Raw genomic sequence first — 18,439 nt, 5'->3', positions numbered from 1 at the left:
TGTGCCATGGGCTTTATGTACATTACCTCATTTAATCCTTACAATAACTCTGTTAAAGACAATGTTATTATTTCTATTTCTAAAGATAAGGAAATAAGGCTCAAAGAGATTAACTATCACACCCAAGGTCATACAAAGAGAAAATGTCGGAATCAGGATTCAAACTCAGGTCTGTCAGACTCCAAAGACCACATTCTTAGCCACTAAGCAACACTGACTCTCCTCTGGATAGGACTGGACCTGAACTGGCTGGGAGGAAAGGTTAAGTATGGTCAAGATACTCTTGAAAAGAGAAATTGGTTCCATTTATGAATTTGAGTAAGAACAGTGTCTCAACTTGGGGCTATTTTGGCCTCCAGGGGAAATGTGGCAGTGTCTGGAAATATTTTTGATTGTCACAACTTGGGGATTGCTACTGGCATCTACTAGAGGTCAGGGATGCTGCTGAACATCCCATGCACAGGACAGCCCCCACAACAACTAATTATCTGGCCCAAATGTCAATGGTGCTGAGGTTGAGAAAACCTAGCTTAGAAAGTCTTTGTGGGTAGACTAATCTAGCCCCTACGATCAGCTGGAGGCAAAGAAAGGAATAAAGAATACTGGGACACTGACAAAGTCAAAGTATATTAGAGTTTAAATTATGTCTCATTTTGAATGCAGAATGTTTTAAATTAGCTTCACCTTTTTCTGAACCTAACACTACTTCCCATAAATTTTTTTTTTTTTTTTTTTTGAGGCGGAGTCTCGCTCTGTCGCCCAGGCTGGAGTGCAGTGGCCGGATCTCAGCTCACTGCAAGCTCCGCCTCCCGGGTTTACGCCATTCTCCTGCCTCAGCCTCCCGAGTAGCTGGGACTACAGGCGCCCGCCACCTCGCCCGGCTAGTTTTTGTATTTTTAGTAGAGACGGGGCTTCACCGTGTTAGCCAGGATGGTCTCGATCTCCTGACCTCGTGATCCGCCCGTCTCGGCCTCCCAAAGTGCTGGGATTACAGGCTTGAGCCACCGCGCCCGGCCACTTCCCATAAATTTTACCAGGATAATACTCTTCATATTTTCTATACAGAAGAAATAATATTTAACAACCAGTGGCATTTAAAAGCCTTTCTAAGTAATTCAAACAGACCCCCAGCTTTCCAGGTTAACTAAGAAGTGGAAAAGAGGCATTTGTTATCCCAGATGAAGAAGTGTAGATAGGAGGCTCTTTTTTTTTTTCTCTTTTTCCACCTGAATCTGACCATGGGATTCAAAAGCTTACTGAGCAGTTACAAAAGTGAGTGCTTTTTTTCTTTTTTGAAGTGATTTCCTATTTCATGAAGGTGCATGATAAAGAGAAAACGCTATGAATAAACATGAGATAAAAAAGAGGTCAAAGAATAGCGCTACGAAGTCAACAAATGAAGTAATAAAAATCAACAATTTACAATGTTCCTTTACCCTAAAAAACTTAAAGAACTTTCGTGTTAAAAGAGAGTAAAACACTACTTTGCCTAAGAAACTATATATTCTTCAGGGTAAGCTCTACTTCTTTTGTGTTTTCTTCTCACAGTGGAGAAATATGTCATATACACAATGGTGGTTTTACAAAGTGGTTGCCCAAATGACTGCATGATACAATCTCTCTTCTGGGTAAATACTGGAGAAGCTTTATTAGTGCCTTTCAGCTCAAGAGAAAACTGAGGTACCCAGAAGCTGAAGCCAAAACAACTGAAAAAACAGGAAAGTCAAGACAGGACTCAGAAATTTATATAGATATAGATATATGTATACATATTAAATATATGTTTATAAATATATATTTATAGTCAAGATAGGACTTAGAGAAAGTCAAGATAGGACTTATATATAGCTATATACATATACATATGTAAATATATGTATATCTATATATCTATGTCTTAGACATACAGCTACACATATATGTATATATAGATAGGTATACATATAGATATACATACTTCTATCTATATATAGATAGTGAGGCAAATACAAACTATAGGGAAAAATTGAAAAGTCCACATTCTCAGTTCTGTGAGGAACATTCTACTTTGAAAAACTAAACACTGAAGTCATGTATTTAGCTCTGCTCCCTCTGACAGCCACATTAAAATAATAGGGGAAAAAAGGTTCTAAAATTATTATAATTTAGGTATAAATTGAGAAAAACAAAAAGAATGGAAGCAGAAGCTGAAAAGCAGGCAGGCAAGCAGTAACTGATCTACTTGAGTCCTAAACCAAAACTAGAGTAAACCAGGAAGCAGCCAGATTGATATCACAGAAGCCCGAAGAGAAATAAGTAGCAGTGGGATGAAGGTAGAGCTAAACACAAAATAAGCTATTGAAAATCTGAGAATGGTGAGATCCCAAGATCCCCTCTCCCACTGTAGCGGAATACTAGATGAGAGGTTTATTCTGTTAGAGAGGGTCCATGGACTAGGGGATACAAGGTTCAGCAGAGGATGGGGGATACCGAACTTCAACAGGAGGATTAGCTGAAGTCTACGTTAAATTTTGAGATGGTCCAGGCCTCTTCACAACTCAGCCCCCAGACATGAGTAGGAGATTAAAAGTGTGATCTCTTGGCAATCTGACCATCCAAGATAAGAGACCTAGAAATACTAAAGTTGGGGCTTCCATAAGGACACAGCCCAGTTAGAACAACCTACTGTGAAGGCCACAGCTGACATAGAATCTTTTAGTACCTCACTTTAAAGTGTGAACAGGCAGCTAAGGATGACCAGGCATTTAAAGGAAATGTCTAATATGAAAGACCAAAACCAAAACTAGCAATTCAGAAGAAATATTATACAACAAGAAGAAAAGTTTGAAAACAATATATCCATAATAGCCCTGGAGAGATAAATGAGAAATAAAGATACTGCATCATGAAACAAAAGTTGGATGCAACAAAAAAGGGAACATGTAGAGAACAAGAAAAGAGTTCTTGGCAATTAAGATTCAACTCAAGTATCTCTTCAAGGAGCCTGACTTCATCCCTGTCCTCTGTGAAGACATGTAAATGAGTTCTTGTCACTTCATTTTCCACTTGATGCTTTACTTTTCTGTCTTTCCCAATTAAAACTAAATGCCTTGAGGTTAGAAACATCTTATTTGTTCTTGTCTCCCTAGTGCCTAGTGCCAGGGTCAAACAGGCAAGCAGAGTTGAGGGACTATTAAGTGCCATGTTTCAAGGGAACAGGTGCTAAATACCAGTCTGAGGTAGCTCTGCCAGCACACAGCTGCTGCTCCAAACCAAGGGGATATATATTTAGGGGGAGTACAGAAGCATAAGGCCTCTGGGATAACAGCAGCCCCAGAGTGTCCTAAAGCCTCTTCTTTCTCAATTCTAGAGCTTCCTTGACTCTTCATACTCAGCCAATCCACACTGGCTTCAGTGCCTCCATGTATGCTCCTTCCTGTGGGGGTTTGCTGGGTTTTTCCAGACACGACCTCTGAGTACAACTGAGGCAAAGAATCCCAGAGTTCTTTGGGAAGCAGTGTGTTCTGACTTCAAAGGCATTCCCGGTGCGTCAGTCAGAAAATGAAAACCATTTATGCCATGGTTTATATACTAGCCAGCTCATTATCGGGGGAAAAACACGTGGAGAAGAATGCTTGCTAGGATTGCTCTCTGAATAGCAGCTGTGGGAAGCAGGCCCCGGCACAGAAATGCCAAGTCAGGGAAATCAAAGGCACTTCAAGCAGAAAAGAGGAAGGTGCAGAGGGGCAGCTGGCCACTTCCAGTGGTATTCTGGGCCCCCTGCCCAAACGCATCTTTATTTGGGAACACCTGGGTCCTGCTCCGTGGATCATCAAGGTTCAAAGGTACTAAAATTACCAACCCTTGGATAACTAGTCCCCTAAAAAAGGGTATTAACGGGTATTAGGAGCAGATGTGAAGAAGAGCACTGAAAAAAACTGGATGGGTTTCTTATATGCTTGGTTTCCTTTTTCCAAGGATCCCAAATAACTTCTATTACCTACAATGTCATTGAAACGAGAGGCCCTTCCCTGCCTTCCTGACAAGAAATTCTCCCTTGTTCTCTTCTTGACTCCTCAAGAGTGTGCACACAGCAAGCAGCTTCCCAAAGCTAGCATGTAACAGTCCCAGCTTCCCACCTGATAAAACCACTCTCCCATGCAAGGTGACCAATTAACCTTTTTTAACCTAGAACTTTTCCAGTTTCAGCAGTGACAATTTTATGTCCCAGGAAACTCTTCAGTACTAAGTAAAGAGGGACAGTTAGTCACCATAATCCCATGGTGCGTTATTCAGACCAGTCCTAAACTTATCTTAATCTCCAGAAGAAAAAAATCTATTCTCTGAACTTTCTTTTTCTTTCTTTTTTTTGAGACAGAGTCTCACTCTGTCCCCCAGCTGGAGGGCAGTGGTGCAATCTTGGCTCACTGCAAGCCCCGCCTCCCAGGTTCATGCCATTCTCCTGCCTCAGCCTCCCGAGTAGCTGGGACTATAGGGGCCCGCCACCACGCCCAGCTAACTTTTTTTATATTTTTAGTAGAGATGGGATTTCACCGTGTTAGCCAGGATGGTCTCGATCTCCTGACCTCGTGATCCACCCACCTCAGCCTCCCAAAGTGCTGGGATTACAGGCGTGAGCCACTGTGCCAGGCCTCTTTTTTCTTTTTTGAGATAGAGTCTCACCCTGTTGCCCAGGCTGGAGTACAGTGGTGAGATCTCGGTTCACTGCAACCTCTGCCTCCCGGGTTCAAGTGATTCTCCTGCCTCAGCCTCCCAAGTAGCTGGGATTACAGATGCCCGCCACCAGGCCCAGCTAATTTTTGTATTTTTAGTAGACACTGGGTTTCACCATGTTGGCCAAGCTGGTCTTGAACTCCTGACCTCAGGTAATCTGCCTGCCTTGGCCTTCCAAAGTGCTGGGATTACAGGTGTGAGCCACTGCGCCTGGCTAGTCTCTGAACTTCCTTTTTTTTTTCTTTTTCTTTCTTTCTTTCTTTCTTTTGTTTTTGTTTTTGTTTTTGAGACAGAGTCTTACTCTGTCGCCCAGGCTGGAGTGCAATGGCGCAATCTCGGCTCACTGCAAGCTCCGCCTCCTGGGTTCACGCCATTCTCCTGCCTCAGCCTCCCCAGTAGCTGGGACTACAGGCACCCGCCACCACGCCTGGCTAATTTTTTTTGTATTTTTAGTAGAGACGGGGTTTCAGCATGTTAGCCAGGATGGTCTCGATCTCCTGACCTCGTGATCCGCCTGCCTCAGCCTCCTAAAGTGCTGGGATTAGAGGAACGAGCCCGGCTCACTGAACTTTCTAATGGCCTAGAGAATCTGGAAACCTATTTGATTCTTAGCTATAGTCTAATATTTCAGGAAGTATAACTCACTCAACTACTCCACCCCCTAGGATATAGAAATACCAGTGCATGGAGAGTATGCAGAGACCAAGGTCATAGAGGTTTGGGGTATCCCTCAAGTTCATACAGCTAGTAGTCAAGACAGGGTAGTATCTGGCTTGCTTAATTCAGGAGACTCTAGTCACTAGACCAGCATTTCTCAATCTTGGTATATTGACATTGTGGGTCAGATAATTCTTTTTTGTGGGGGCTGCCCTGTGCACTGTAGGATTTTAGCTGCATCCCTGGCCTCTAGATCATTAGATGCCAGTAGCACCTTCTACTCCTCCAGTTGTAACAATCAAAAATGTCTGCAGACATTGCCAAATGTCCCCTTGGGGTAAAACTCCCTCTGCTTAAAACTCCATTTGGACCAGAATGTTTTGACTTCTCTGAAACTTTCTAGTGCCTCTACTCTTTTTTCCCTCTTTTCCATTGCCTACTAGAGGAAAACATCACATTTTAATTTTGGCCTTTGACAGATTATGAAAGTGTACTCCAGCTCACCTTATGACAGGGGATACCACACTCAGGCAATTCTCAGTTTGAACATCAATGGGAAGATGTTATGTTCTACGTTGACTGTGGCCTCACAATGGCCAGTAAAGTAGTTGGCCAATAATGGGCTGTCTTAAGTCTGCAGTCAGAGGTAGCAGCTCGGCCCTCTGCAGACCAGAGAAATAAGTTTCAAGGTTTTCTTCATCACTCGAACACAGCTTACGCCCTTTCACTTATTTTTTTCTTAAAGCACAGCACATGAAGAGATATAGGACCCTGGGTAAAAGCTAACAGATCCTTAGACATTAGTCTTCTTCTGCTGCCTTGAGTCCCACTAAAGAAGTGGCAAGGTTTGTTGGTTATCCAAACGACTCCTTCCCAGAAACAGCTGCAAATAGTAGAGGGTCAAGATGCTTTCAGGAAAATAAAAGAATTTATATAATGACTACTACAAAATGTGTCATTTTCTATCTTAGGGAATTCTCTGCCAGGAGAAAGGAGTGATAGCTCTTCTTGGTGCTTAGAAAATGCTCTAAAAGAGCAGAAGTAAAGCATTAAAAAGACAAGGTTCAGGAAACCCATCCAGTCTGAAAATGGTTCACATCGATGTGTTTCTATTTTTAAAAATTCTTAACTTCATTTGAGAGAAATGAAAACTTGGGAGCTGAACCAAAGGTACCATCTATCTACGCTTGGCCTCAGAGCAGAAGAGTCACAGAGTAGAAATTCAAAACAAACTGAACACCACTGGAGATAAGTCAGATGACTACTCTACCCTATTTACTTGCTTAACAGTTGCTATGACAAAATGGTCACACCTAGGTTTCTGGATTAGCAACATCTGATCCCAAATGCCTGTCATGCATGTCACCACTGCCTGTTCTGTGAATTAAAAAAAAAAAAAAAGAAAGGGCAGGAAGAAATGAAAAGAAAAGAAAAATGCAGCAAATAAGCAAGTAAACATTAGAAATCAGTATCACCTTCAAACAGGATGGAGAAATGCTGGAGAATGACACAGTAGGCTGGCACATCCAAGCTGAAGAAGGGGCCCCTGAAAGGCATTAGCTGTACAACTTAAGTATTCCCTGTATAACAACAGGAATTTCCTTGGTGTGTATGTGTGTGAGTGTGTGTTTGTTTTCATTATAATTAGAAAAACATGGCTGGGGAACAACCACCACCACCACCACCACCTCTCTGCGCATGAATTAACACGCACCAGCCACAGGCATCATGTGCCTGAAGCGCCAGTCATCTCAGAACAGATTGTGTTCTCTTCTCTAAGCCCGCAGCCTGCCTCGTCACTGAGGTTTGGCTTTATAAAACTCCAGGAAGCCAGTGCAAAGCTCTCTCTACCCGAACTGGTCCCTCTTGTTGGGGGAGGTTAGGACTCTGTGCTGCCCTCTAGAGCATTTGTTCTAGTCTCAAATCTGTAGATCAATCCACAATCTGATGCAAAATCTAGAACAATAAAGCCTTTCCAACAGGCACATATTAATAGTGCAATGCAGGCTACGTTCCTTGCCGTTAGGTTCTGTTTGCTACTAATGGGGTCCATTGTGCCAATGACCTAGACTCTGGCTTGTCTCTAGCAATTATGCCCCAAATAAAGCCAGGGTGAGCTTGCACAGCTGAGGAGAAAACTTATTTTGAGGAAGTATTTTTTGACTCATTCTGTTTTGAAAAGACGAGTGTGAAAAAAGAGATGGGTGGGGTCACCCCCAGTGGGGACCATGCACTTGTCCTCAACCTCAGTTCAGTTCTGTTGCTGACGTACTATGGCTGCAAGCTGCCAAATGCTGCTTCCCTCTGCTTATTAAAGAGTCAAGCAACCCATCTGATTTACCGAGTAGAGCTCGTTCAAGACCTTCATCAAATCATCTTGGAGCTGCTGGCCGACTTCTTTACTCTGCAAGGAAAGAGGAATGAAGGTTAATTGGGAAACAGAAGAGAGAGGAGGGAGCAAAGAAGGCAAAAGCCGCACTGGCTCTACAAATAACCCAGACTCAATTAAGGCCCATTATTTAACCCAGCAAATCAGATAACCACTCCAATCAGACCCAATTATGGTCAGATTACTCAAAGAGTTTTAACAAAATGAAATGTGCCCTTTCTATAGCCCAGCAAAGGCAATTGCATGGAGGGAAAAAGGGTGGTAGCCTTTGATTTTTTTCTATTGGTCCCCGAAGAACAGGACTGAAAGCCACATCCTACCTAGCAACTGTTGTTAGGTGGAACACGGTTTCTCAGATACTTGCAGTCAAGCATTCCAGAAGATTTCAAAGGAAAATAAGATGTGTAATGGGATGAAATAGGAAAAAATATATAAACATCCAGGGGCTTCAAAGCCCCTAATTAAATAGAAAACTCCAAGCACGATGGAACTATATTTCTTACTTGCTTTATTTCTACCCAAAACTCACAAGGCAGCGGTATCTCAATATTGACTGCCTGCGAGATCAGCTGTTACTAGATGCTGAAAATCTATGTTAAAGGGTCTCCAACTAATTAATCTTGAGCAGTGATGGCTCCTGGGTTCTTTGCTGCTGCCACCCAGGGCTGACATCTAACTACATAGAGCAGTAGAAAAAAAGAATAGGGCTGGGCACGGTGGTTCACACCTGTAATCCCAGCACTTTGAGAGGCCGAGGTGGGTGGATCACCTGAGGTCGGGAATTTGAGACCAGCCTGGCCAACATAGTGAAACCCCGTTTCTACTAAAAATACAAAAATTAGCCAGGTGTGATGGCACATGCTTGTAATCCCAGCTACTCAGGAGGCTGAGGCAGGGGAATCACTTGAACCCAGGAGGCAGAGGTTGCAAGGAGCTGAGATTGTGCCATTGCACTCCAGCCTGGGCGATAAGAGTGAGACTCTGTCTCAAAAAAAAGGAAAGAAAGAATGAGGAAGCAGGAAGGAAATTGTCACAACTTCTATACTAAGTGTTATATGCCAAACCTAAGAGGGCTAAAACTGATTGGCAGCATGGGTCATTGAGAGGGAAACCCCTTGTTTTATCTTTTGCCAGCTCCTTCTAGATCTTCCCTACTAGAAATTTGGATATCAAAATGCCATCCTAACAGAAGTTGTAATACTGTCTCCCATCCCTCCCACCATGGCTGCTAGCTCCCAGGCAAAAAAAGGAAGGTCTTTCATGTCAGATACACAATCATTTAAAATCTTGCTTTTTTTTCAATATATCTCTACTTAAAAAATACTTTTTTTCTGATTACAAAAGTAATATATGTTTATTATAATAAGGAAACTAGAAAACCTCAAAAAAGAAAACAGAAGTAACTCTTAAATGCCTACCACTAAGAAATCATCACTCTAAGGGTTGTTATGTATTTTTCTAATCTTCTCTATTTTTACAAAATTGGGATTGCATTATAAATCCTGTTTCGTAACTTATTCACTTAAACATATGTTGTAAACATTTCCACATGTATTATTCTTCTATAGCATTATAATACATTATATTGATGCAGCTCCCATTCTTGGACATGTACTTCGCTTCTAAATTTTTGTGATAAAAAATGCCATATCACATTACTTTGTATATGATCTAATGCACACACCTTTCATTATTTTCTCCTAGAAATAACATTGCTGGGTCAAAGACTACCATTTATATCACTAAAATGCCTTTGAGAAAAACGGTACCAATTTAAAATAACACCAATAGCATATATGAATGTTTATTTCACATTTTATTGCCTTGACAATTTGATGTGGTATCCTCCTGTAATTTGCAGTCCTTTGATTCTAGTGAGCCTGAGCATTTTTAAAAATGTTTATCAGTCATTTTCATTTTTCTTTCATAATCTGCCATTTTCCTATTAAGGTGTTCTCTGCCCATTTTTTCTATTAAGGTATTCATTATGGAATATAACCTATATGTGGCCTCTGTCATGAGTAGGCATGAATTTTTACATCTGATAGTGGGGAAAGGGGTGGAAGGAGCCCTAAATTTGCAATCATAACATTCTCTTTCTATTCCTGGCTCCTGCATTACCAAAGAGATAACTCTGGACAACCTGGTTAACCTCTTTGGCCCTCTGTTTTCCCTTCTATAAAATGAAAAGCTTCAGCTAAAACATTTCTAAGGTCTTTTCCAACCTCTGCCATTCTATGATTCTACATGATCTTCTGCCTGGCTTCTAGAGTCCATATTAGCTTCAAACATCACTCCCTTTAGTGTACGGCTGGTTGGCTTAGAAGATAATGAGCAAGTTCTCCTAGGGGACCCAGATGCTCTACAAAATGGACTGGTTCAGGAGCATCTTGCCAGTCTTAAATTTACCATTCCCAGGGTCTCTCATCCAATGACCTCAACTGCTAGAAGAAGTCACAAGAAGGAATGCCTTTCATCTGCGATCTCACATACCAGCCTCTCCTTTCCATTGAGAGGAAAGCTGAGCTCCACTGAAACAACAGAGGCCCAAGGAGGTGAAGTGAGGCAACATGACTCACTCCGAGCCCCAGAGTCAGCAACAGGGTCAGGAAGTGACCATGAGTATCACTTCCCACTGCCCTGCCCTCCTGCCTCCGGGCCAGCTCCCCCTGCCAGCCTCCTATCGTTCGTTTCTTAACTCCTCCTTCTGTTTGAATGGCAGAGGTTAAAGGAGAAAGCTCCTATTCCTCTACCCTGTTGCTTACCCATGACTTAAATAACCTAGCCCCAGAGTGGGGGATGGGGGAAGAAGAGGAGGGAAAAGTGTAACCAAAAAAAACAGCAATTAAGCCCAGGCAGATGTTTCCTTTCATGTACTGATTAGTTGGGAGGACCACTCAGCGATTATCCCTGTTTATTTGAACAGGCTGCTGAAGTGATCTGACTTACCACTCCCTCTGGCTGAGGGTTGGGCTGGGAATACATGTGTAGCGAGCCCACTTAAAATGTACAATACAGCCTCTAGCAATCAGGAGAAATTCTGACACTAGGCCAGAGGCAGGAAATTGCCAGTGTCTCTCCTTTCACAGATGATAAAAGGCTATTCGTTCTCTGTTTCAGAAACCTTAACTGTGTGCCTTTGGGGGAAAGCGCGGCCCCAGGAAGGGCTTCCGTGCTGGCCACTGCAGCAGGGTTGACAGAGCTGGTTAGCCACAAGGGGGCCCCACCCAAAGACAAGGGGGACATTTATTCCTGGGAACAACAAAACCTGATGAGGCCGAGTACATGACAATGAAGACTGTAGAGCTTTTCTGTTCTCTATAAAAAGGCAAGGGGTTTCTAGACAGGGAAGAAAAAGAGAATTTACAGAGCAGTCTTTGTGTACTAACATACAGCCTGCATCTCTTTTCTTTAAAATTTCTTGGAAGAGAACGAGTCATCTAAACATTGCAGGAAACCAAATAGAAGTTGGGGGAAAAAATTACTTTGGACAAAGTTTTTCTCTTAAATGTTGGCATAGTAATCTTTGCCTGGAAAAAAAAAAAAAGAGCCTAAATTTAGAATAGAGATGTGGCAAAGTTAACAATGCTGGTTCTATGGGATGGGAAGTGTGATGGTGCACCCAGGCTGGGATCTCTTATTTTGAAACTCACCACAACCGTTTGGCCAGAGTGTGTTTCACGGGGCGTCCACTCTGACTGCTGCCAAGGAGGGGCTGATCAGAAGACAATGAGATTGCAACAGCTCCTACCAGTTTTATGCTGACAAAATGGGTAGGAAAGCTTCGTTTTCCAACAGATAACAGCATTGGAAACAGAATTGAAAAGCACAGTGTCATTTCATCTCCCCAAGACAAGACTGTAATGTTCCAAAGCCTCCTTGCTCACAGAAAGGATGTAACAGCAGATATGTACGGAAACATGAGAATCCTAGGCATCTAGGATGCCGGCAACTGGGCTGGTCACTCTTCCTTGGACCTCTTTAAATCAGCACGTTTCCTGAGCTTGGATGGGTTTGTCTTTCAGCATTTCCCAAACACCAATTATGAAAGAGATTTCAGACCTGTTCTCAACAGGGAGGTTACTTGTTACCAATTCTCTAGTTATTTAGATCAGCACTCATGTGCTTTCCAAGCTGGGGGTGGGACTGTTGTTTATTGGTTATCTACATCTCAAAGCTGTATTTTTTGACAGGCACAAAATTACCTCCTATTTGTATGAAAGAAGAAGAAAAAGAGGAAGGCATGTCTCTGCCATGTGGCAAGAGCTCATTTCAGCCCCATCCCAAGGCTGAGCCTGTCAGCAGGTAGGAACAGTAGGGTCAATTAGTTCTCTGCCATTTAGCCTGTATCAGCAGTTTTCCAAAGAAGAATCTAGTTTTCAAGGGCACATATCTCCCCCAGAACCACTAGTATCCCCTCCCCACCCTAAAGATTGTTCAGAGACCAACTGTTAAAAAAAAATCCAGCTTAAAACTGAATTTATGTTACAGATTTCAGAAGAAAGGAACATGACCCTGTATTAAGCTCTGGCAGCAGAAGCACTACCATACATAAGGTGGTGGTTTCAGAAGCATTCACTCACCACTTCAAAGAGGCCACGTTTCAGGAGCTGGTGCTTTGCCTGAAATGCTTTTGGTGGGGAGGAGAGCGCTAAAAGGAATGACTGTTTGGTAGCAAGGCCAGTGCTAGGTGATGGTGGGCACTGTGTCTGGTCCTCTCCCTCACCTAACTTGGACCACCAAAATAGGTGGTACAGTGTGAGGCTGTATGCCAGTGTGAGGCTGTATGCCGAGGCTCTGGGGATTCAAGGGGCGATGATCCAGCAGGTCAGAGCTGAGAAATGACTTCTAGATTTCTCCTCCACCACACTACCTGCATATGCAAGCAGAGCTCTTTCTATTCAGCATTCATTCATTGGTTAGGATACCACGAGTTGGCTCTGAGAAAGATTGCACTCCAGTTAGGAAATTAAACTATGTGAAGCCCAAGGATGTATAAAACACAAATATACTTAATTGCAAAACTTTTATAGAGAGGTAGGCTAGGAGATGCCACAATAGGGACACCAGAGGTGCTTTTGCCTTCCGAAGATAGACTAGGGTGTTAAAAAAAATACATTTTTTATTGCAATACAGCATAATATGTGTCTATAATAAAAGTACTTATGTGTCCAGAGTTGGTTCCTTCTGGTGGGTTCTTGGTCTCGCTGACTTCAAGAATTAAGCTGTGGACCTTGACAGTGAGTGTTACAGCTCTTAAGAGTGCTGACTGGTGCATTTACAATCCTTTAGTTAGACACAGAGAGCTGATTGGTGCATTTTTACAGAGTGCTGATTGGTACATTTACAATCCTCTAGCTAGACAGGAAAGTTCTCCAAGTCCCCACTCGACCCAGGAAGTCCAGCTGGCTTCACCTCTCACTTATGTGCTGTCCATTATGATATTTCCTATTCTTTTATCTTATTTTTTTCTTCCCTTTCTTTCTTTTTAGATACAAGGTCTTCCTCTATTGCCCAGGCTAGAATGCAGTGGCATGATCATAGCTCACTGCAGCCTTGAACTCTTGGGCTCAAATGTCATGTGATCCTCCTCCCTCAGCCTCCCATGCAGCTGGGACGACAGATGTGTACCACCATGCTGGCTAATTTTTTAAATTTTTGTAGAGATGGGGTCTCACTGAGTTTGCTCAGGCTGGTCTCAAACTCCTGGCCTCAAACAATCCTCCTGCCTCATCTTCCCAAGTAGCTGGTAAAGGCATGCTTGGCTAATTTTTTAAAAAATTGTTTTTAGAGATGGGGTCTCGTGATGTTGCCCAGGCTGATCTCAAACTCCTGGCCTAAAGACCCCCCCACCTCAGCTTCTTAGAGTAGCTGGGATTATATTCTCGAGCGACTGTGCCTGGCCTTCTCTATTTTTTTATGTCGGTCATAACTCACTAAATTTATTTTACAACTCATTAATGAGTCATTATACACAGGTTTAAAAAGACTGGATACATACAAAAGTCTGTACTTGAGGAATTAATAAAGAAAATAGTGGTTTAGGGACTGGAGCCCACTAACTTATTTAGAAAGGAGCTAAAATAACTTGCCTTCTTGAAGTGGCTGATCAGATGTTTCAAAACAGGTTCAATTATTGAATGCTGGCAAGGGAGAAATGGCTGGATTTTAGGGAGTGAGCAGTAAAGAGTCCATGAGCAAATATTGATAGAACATCTATTAAGTGTCAGGCACTTGTGTTCTGAATGCAAAACAGAAAGTTTAAAAGTTTACAATCTGTTGAGAAAGATGGACATTAATCTAACGTCTGAGCCCATCAGAATGCAATTCTTCCAATCTCAAAGGTATTACTAGAAATGGAATATCTTAAGTTAGTTTTTTAGTGTAAGATCAATTTTTTTTCCTGTCCCAGCCAAGAGGTTTCCACACCATAACCTAACTCCACAGAAAGCTAGATATTGAATCCAGCTTGCCAGAAAAAAAAATCTGATTTCAAAAAATCCAGCTATTACATAGTAAATTCTTTGAGTTTGCCTTTCTAAGTTACTAATGGTTATTTCAGGTTATAATGATCCAGCTTCAGTATTAGTGACTCCCAAAGCAGTCACATTCCATTTTTAAAGAATCCCTTGAGCTTGTAAGCACCATAAAAAATAATCTCACCAGAAGCTCCTTCACTCAGGAGTTAATGGATATAAACCATCCTAGTGACAAAAGTTATATTTTAAAAGAAAATGTCAGAAACTTGACATAGTCTAAGGTCCAATACCTGTTTCAGGATTCCTCTTCTGGAATATGAATAATTTTTGAATTTGATTCCTGTTTAATTATCTGAAAAACTTAGTCCAAAAAAATCTCAAAGCAACTACAATATGAAACCATCTAAAGCTAATGGAAGAGATAGGTTTTAACTTTTTAAGCATTTTTCTGAATCCTCTGTGGTACCCAGCCCACTGCTTTGTGCACAGTGGCCATAAAATAGTAAGTTGCTGAATCAGTGAGGTCAAAATTTAAATACTATGCTTTCACATAATGGCAAGAACTAAACAATATAGCTGCATTTCATCATATAAATTATTAAAAGTGGAAACTCCATCAGAGGTTAGCCACAATGAGCTCCCTTTGGTTATGGTTCACCAATGAGCCCTAAAAGTTGAAATAACTTTTCCAGGGTCAGTAGCCTATCAGGGACTACATGCAGTATTAAAGGAGAGCTGAACATGCAGGCTCTGGAGCAGGAATTAAATCCTACTTCTACTCCCCAACTGGTGACCTTGGGTAAATTATATTTAAATACTCTATGCTTCAGCTTCCACATCTGTAAAATAGGATAATAAGAGTAGTGAGATAATCCACATAAAGTGCTTTAAACAGAATCTAGCCTGTTCAATAAATATTGGCTAACATTAATATTAGAATCCAGCCCCCTCAACACTCACTTGAGTGTTCTTTCCGCAGCACTATGCTGCCTCCTTATGTACTCTCAAACACGTTAAAGATGCTATGTGGAATTGTGAAGGTCCTGGAAACTACTTCCCAGGCAGGACTGTAGCTGAATCCCTCCAATGGGCTCTGTGGGCCCGAAGGGAAGAAGGTTCTCTGTTCTTCCTTACGCCTGCTGTTGCATAATCTTTCTCCTCCCCAGTTTCAGTAAGAACTAAATGACTCTGTAAGAAATAATTCAGCTTTCCTGAGGAAAGAAAACAAAAAAACAAAACTCCCCAAACATAACAAAGAAAGATGATAAAAAGTGCTTAGCAGAAAGGAAGAAATGATGAAGGTAGGGGTGGCAGAATGAAAATGAGGATACAATTACCTTCTATTCCTCCAGATAGATTAAACAGAAAAGATCCTTCTCGACTGTACAACTAGGAAATGGTTAGACTGTGGGCATAAAGGAAACATCCAAAGGTAGGAGTTCCCCACTACCTAGGTCACAAAATACCAAAACCACCCATCAAGTTCTGGTTCAGTGAAATCCAGGACCCCTCTCCTCTAGGACAGAAATGGCTTTCTGAAAGCCATTTCCTTAAGGCTTTTCCAGAAGCTCTGGAATGTGTGAGCAATAACACTTGATAACCCACAAGTAATGCCAGTGGCCCTGGGAGAAAATCCATTCCTTGGCATGACGTGAACTCCATGGACTCAGCTCCTACCCTCTGTGAATGCTCACTAACAAAGCTCACTTTGGTCTCTGACCAAAGTCTCTTGTCAGGGACAGGCATACTTCGGGACAAGGGTGGGAGTTTAGGGGAGTTCAGGGTGGGGTCAGGAAGAGGATAAAGGCCCTCTGCTCTCCCAGTCTGAAACACAGTCCTATAACAATCTGAATGTTCTTCCATGGTTGTTCCAATCTCTTTGAATTACCTATCCTAATACTAAGAAAATAAGCTCAAAACAACATCTCTTAAAATAAAACAGACAATCAAATCTAAGCTTTCATTTCTTAAACTACCACTGTGATCTTTGTCTTGGCAAATTTCCATCTTTTACTCTTTTTGGATAATGATTTGGGTGGGGGTGTAATGTCTTCAGGCCCTGATCTCTCATGCCAAAGCATTTCTTGAGATCATTCTTAAGATGAGTGATCACTCCATTTCCCAAGCAGGACAGTAAAAGCACAGAGTAGAAATGGTATCTAGGTGACTGTGGGTATCCTTGAGTAGACTGGGACATAAGGGACAAAAGACACAAAAGCAAACAGGCAACATGAGAGCACAAATCTCTCAGCAGCTGTAAAATGAACGAAGGAGGAAAAGCAATCAATGGCTTGGAACTGGGAGAGAAGGGGGGAAAAAACAGCCAGAATGATAAGGTACTTGAAAACATATGCCCTCCTACAATAAGGAAATCTAGGAGCTGGGGGATGGGAAGAATGCCTGTATGGCTCCCAGATGGCTGGGCCAGGAAGAGGCTGGAAGGACAGGAGTTAATAGAGCTCATCTGAAAGTTGGCAGTGTGAATGCCAAGACGAGGAGGGCAGCCTGGTAGGAAGTAAAACAGTCAGCAGCACTCATACAGGAAATGCCTGGGGCACTGGGAAAATCGCTGATGAAATACTTTTAAGAAAGAGGAACCCAGCAGCAAAGCCAATTCATGTGTGTAGTTTTAGAATACTTGGGAGTAGCCTTTAGAATCAAGAGAGGAAGAGGCTCCGGAGGGTTATGAAGATGGCATTTTCTTGACACCTCAGGTGCCAGGGTTGGACCTAAGAGGAGCACAAAGCCAACTTTGGGAGACTGAGTAAAGCCCTTTACTGACAGCAATTAGAATGCATTGCCTAGGGACTGAGATGAAGATCTGAGCCTGGATCAGCTACGGTGGTGGTTTGCAGCCTCTGTCCTTGTCTACAGTAAACACATGGGTAGCCATTCCCATTAGTCATGGCCTACATACGGTTGAAAAAAGAAAAATCAATATTCTTGGGGGAGGATACCCTCCCTCTTGGCCAGTACCCCACTCCCACTGAAAAATCAATGAATTGTGAGAAAAAGAAGGTACAGACTTTGGAACTGGAGATTTCCAGTCTCCAGCTCTAATTTCTCCCCTAAGCTCTTTGATTTTTCCTCCCCATTTCAGGTTTAACTTTATAAATGTTCCATGTACACTTGAAAAGAATGTGTATCTACCCGCAGTTGTCAGGCACAGTATCCATATATGTCATTTAGGTCAAGTTTGTTGTTTTTCAACTCTTCTGTATTTTTACTGACTTTTTTGGTCTAGTTGTTTAATCATTCACTGAGACAGGTGTGTTAAATCTCTCATTGGGGTTGATGATTTATCTAGTTCCCATTTTAATTCTGTCCCATTCGATTTACATATTTTAAGGCTATGTTATTAAGTAAATATTTCCTCCTGGAACCTTAGTCTTTATTAGGAAATGTCTCTCTCTCTTTTGTTTTCTTGAGACAGAGTCTCGCTCTATCACCAGGCTGGAGTGCAGTAGTGCCATCTAGGCTCACTGCAACCTCCGCCTCCCGGGTTCAAGTGATTCCCCTGCCTCAGCCTCCCAAGTAGCTGGGACTACAGATGTACACCACCACGCCCGGATACTTTTTTGTATTTTAGTAGAGATGGGGTTTCACCATTTTGGCCGGGATGATCTCGAACTCCTGACCTCAAGTGATCTGCCCACCTTGGCCTCTGAAAGTGCTGGGATTACAGGAGTGAGCCACCACGCCCAGCCTGGGAATGTCTCTATTTATAACTAAAAATACTTTTGGCATTAAAATCTACCTGGTCCACCTGGGCACAGTGGCTCAGGTCTGTAATCCCAGCACCTTTTGAGGCCCAGGTGGGCAGATCACTTGAGGCCAGGAGTTTGAGACCAGCCGGGCTGACATGGTGAAACGCAGTTTCTACTAAAAATACAAAAATTAGTTGGGCATGGTGGCGCACACCTGTAATCCCAGCTATCTGGGAGGCTGAGGCAGGAGAATCGCTTGAACCCGGTAGGCAGAGGTTGCAGCGAGCTGAGATGGCACCACTGCCCTCCAGCCTGGGTGACAGAGGAAGACTCGTAAAAAAAAAAAAGGAAAGAAAGAAAGAGAGAAAGAAGGGAGAGGGAAAGAAGGAGAGGGAGAGAGAGGGAGAGAGAGGGAGAGAGAAGGAGAGAGAGGGAGAGGGGGAGAGAGAGGGAGACAGACAGAAGGAAAGAAAGAAAAGAAAGAAAGGAAAGAG

The 18,439-nt window shown here is 42.5% G+C and overlaps 1 protein-coding gene across 7 annotated transcripts in view; it reads right to left on the bottom strand.

The window, feature by feature from the left end:
• Positions 1-18,439, bottom strand: part of SRGAP2 (SLIT-ROBO Rho GTPase activating protein 2) — a 252,984-nt gene that overhangs the window by 73,112 nt on the left and 161,433 nt on the right. For all 7 annotated transcript variants that reach the window (XM_023186951.3, XM_023186952.3, XM_023186953.3 and 4 more), the window contains exon 5: positions 7,712-7,774. In XM_023186951.3, coding sequence (XP_023042719.1) covers positions 7,712-7,774 — 63 coding nt within the window. The remainder of the gene's footprint in view (positions 1-7,711; positions 7,775-18,439) is intronic.

This window comes from Piliocolobus tephrosceles, chromosome 1 (genome assembly GCF_002776525.5).
Source record: "Piliocolobus tephrosceles isolate RC106 chromosome 1, ASM277652v3, whole genome shotgun sequence".
Lineage (NCBI taxonomy): Eukaryota > Metazoa > Chordata > Mammalia > Primates > Cercopithecidae > Piliocolobus > Piliocolobus tephrosceles.
This window is presented reverse-complemented; position numbering and strand designations above follow the sequence as displayed.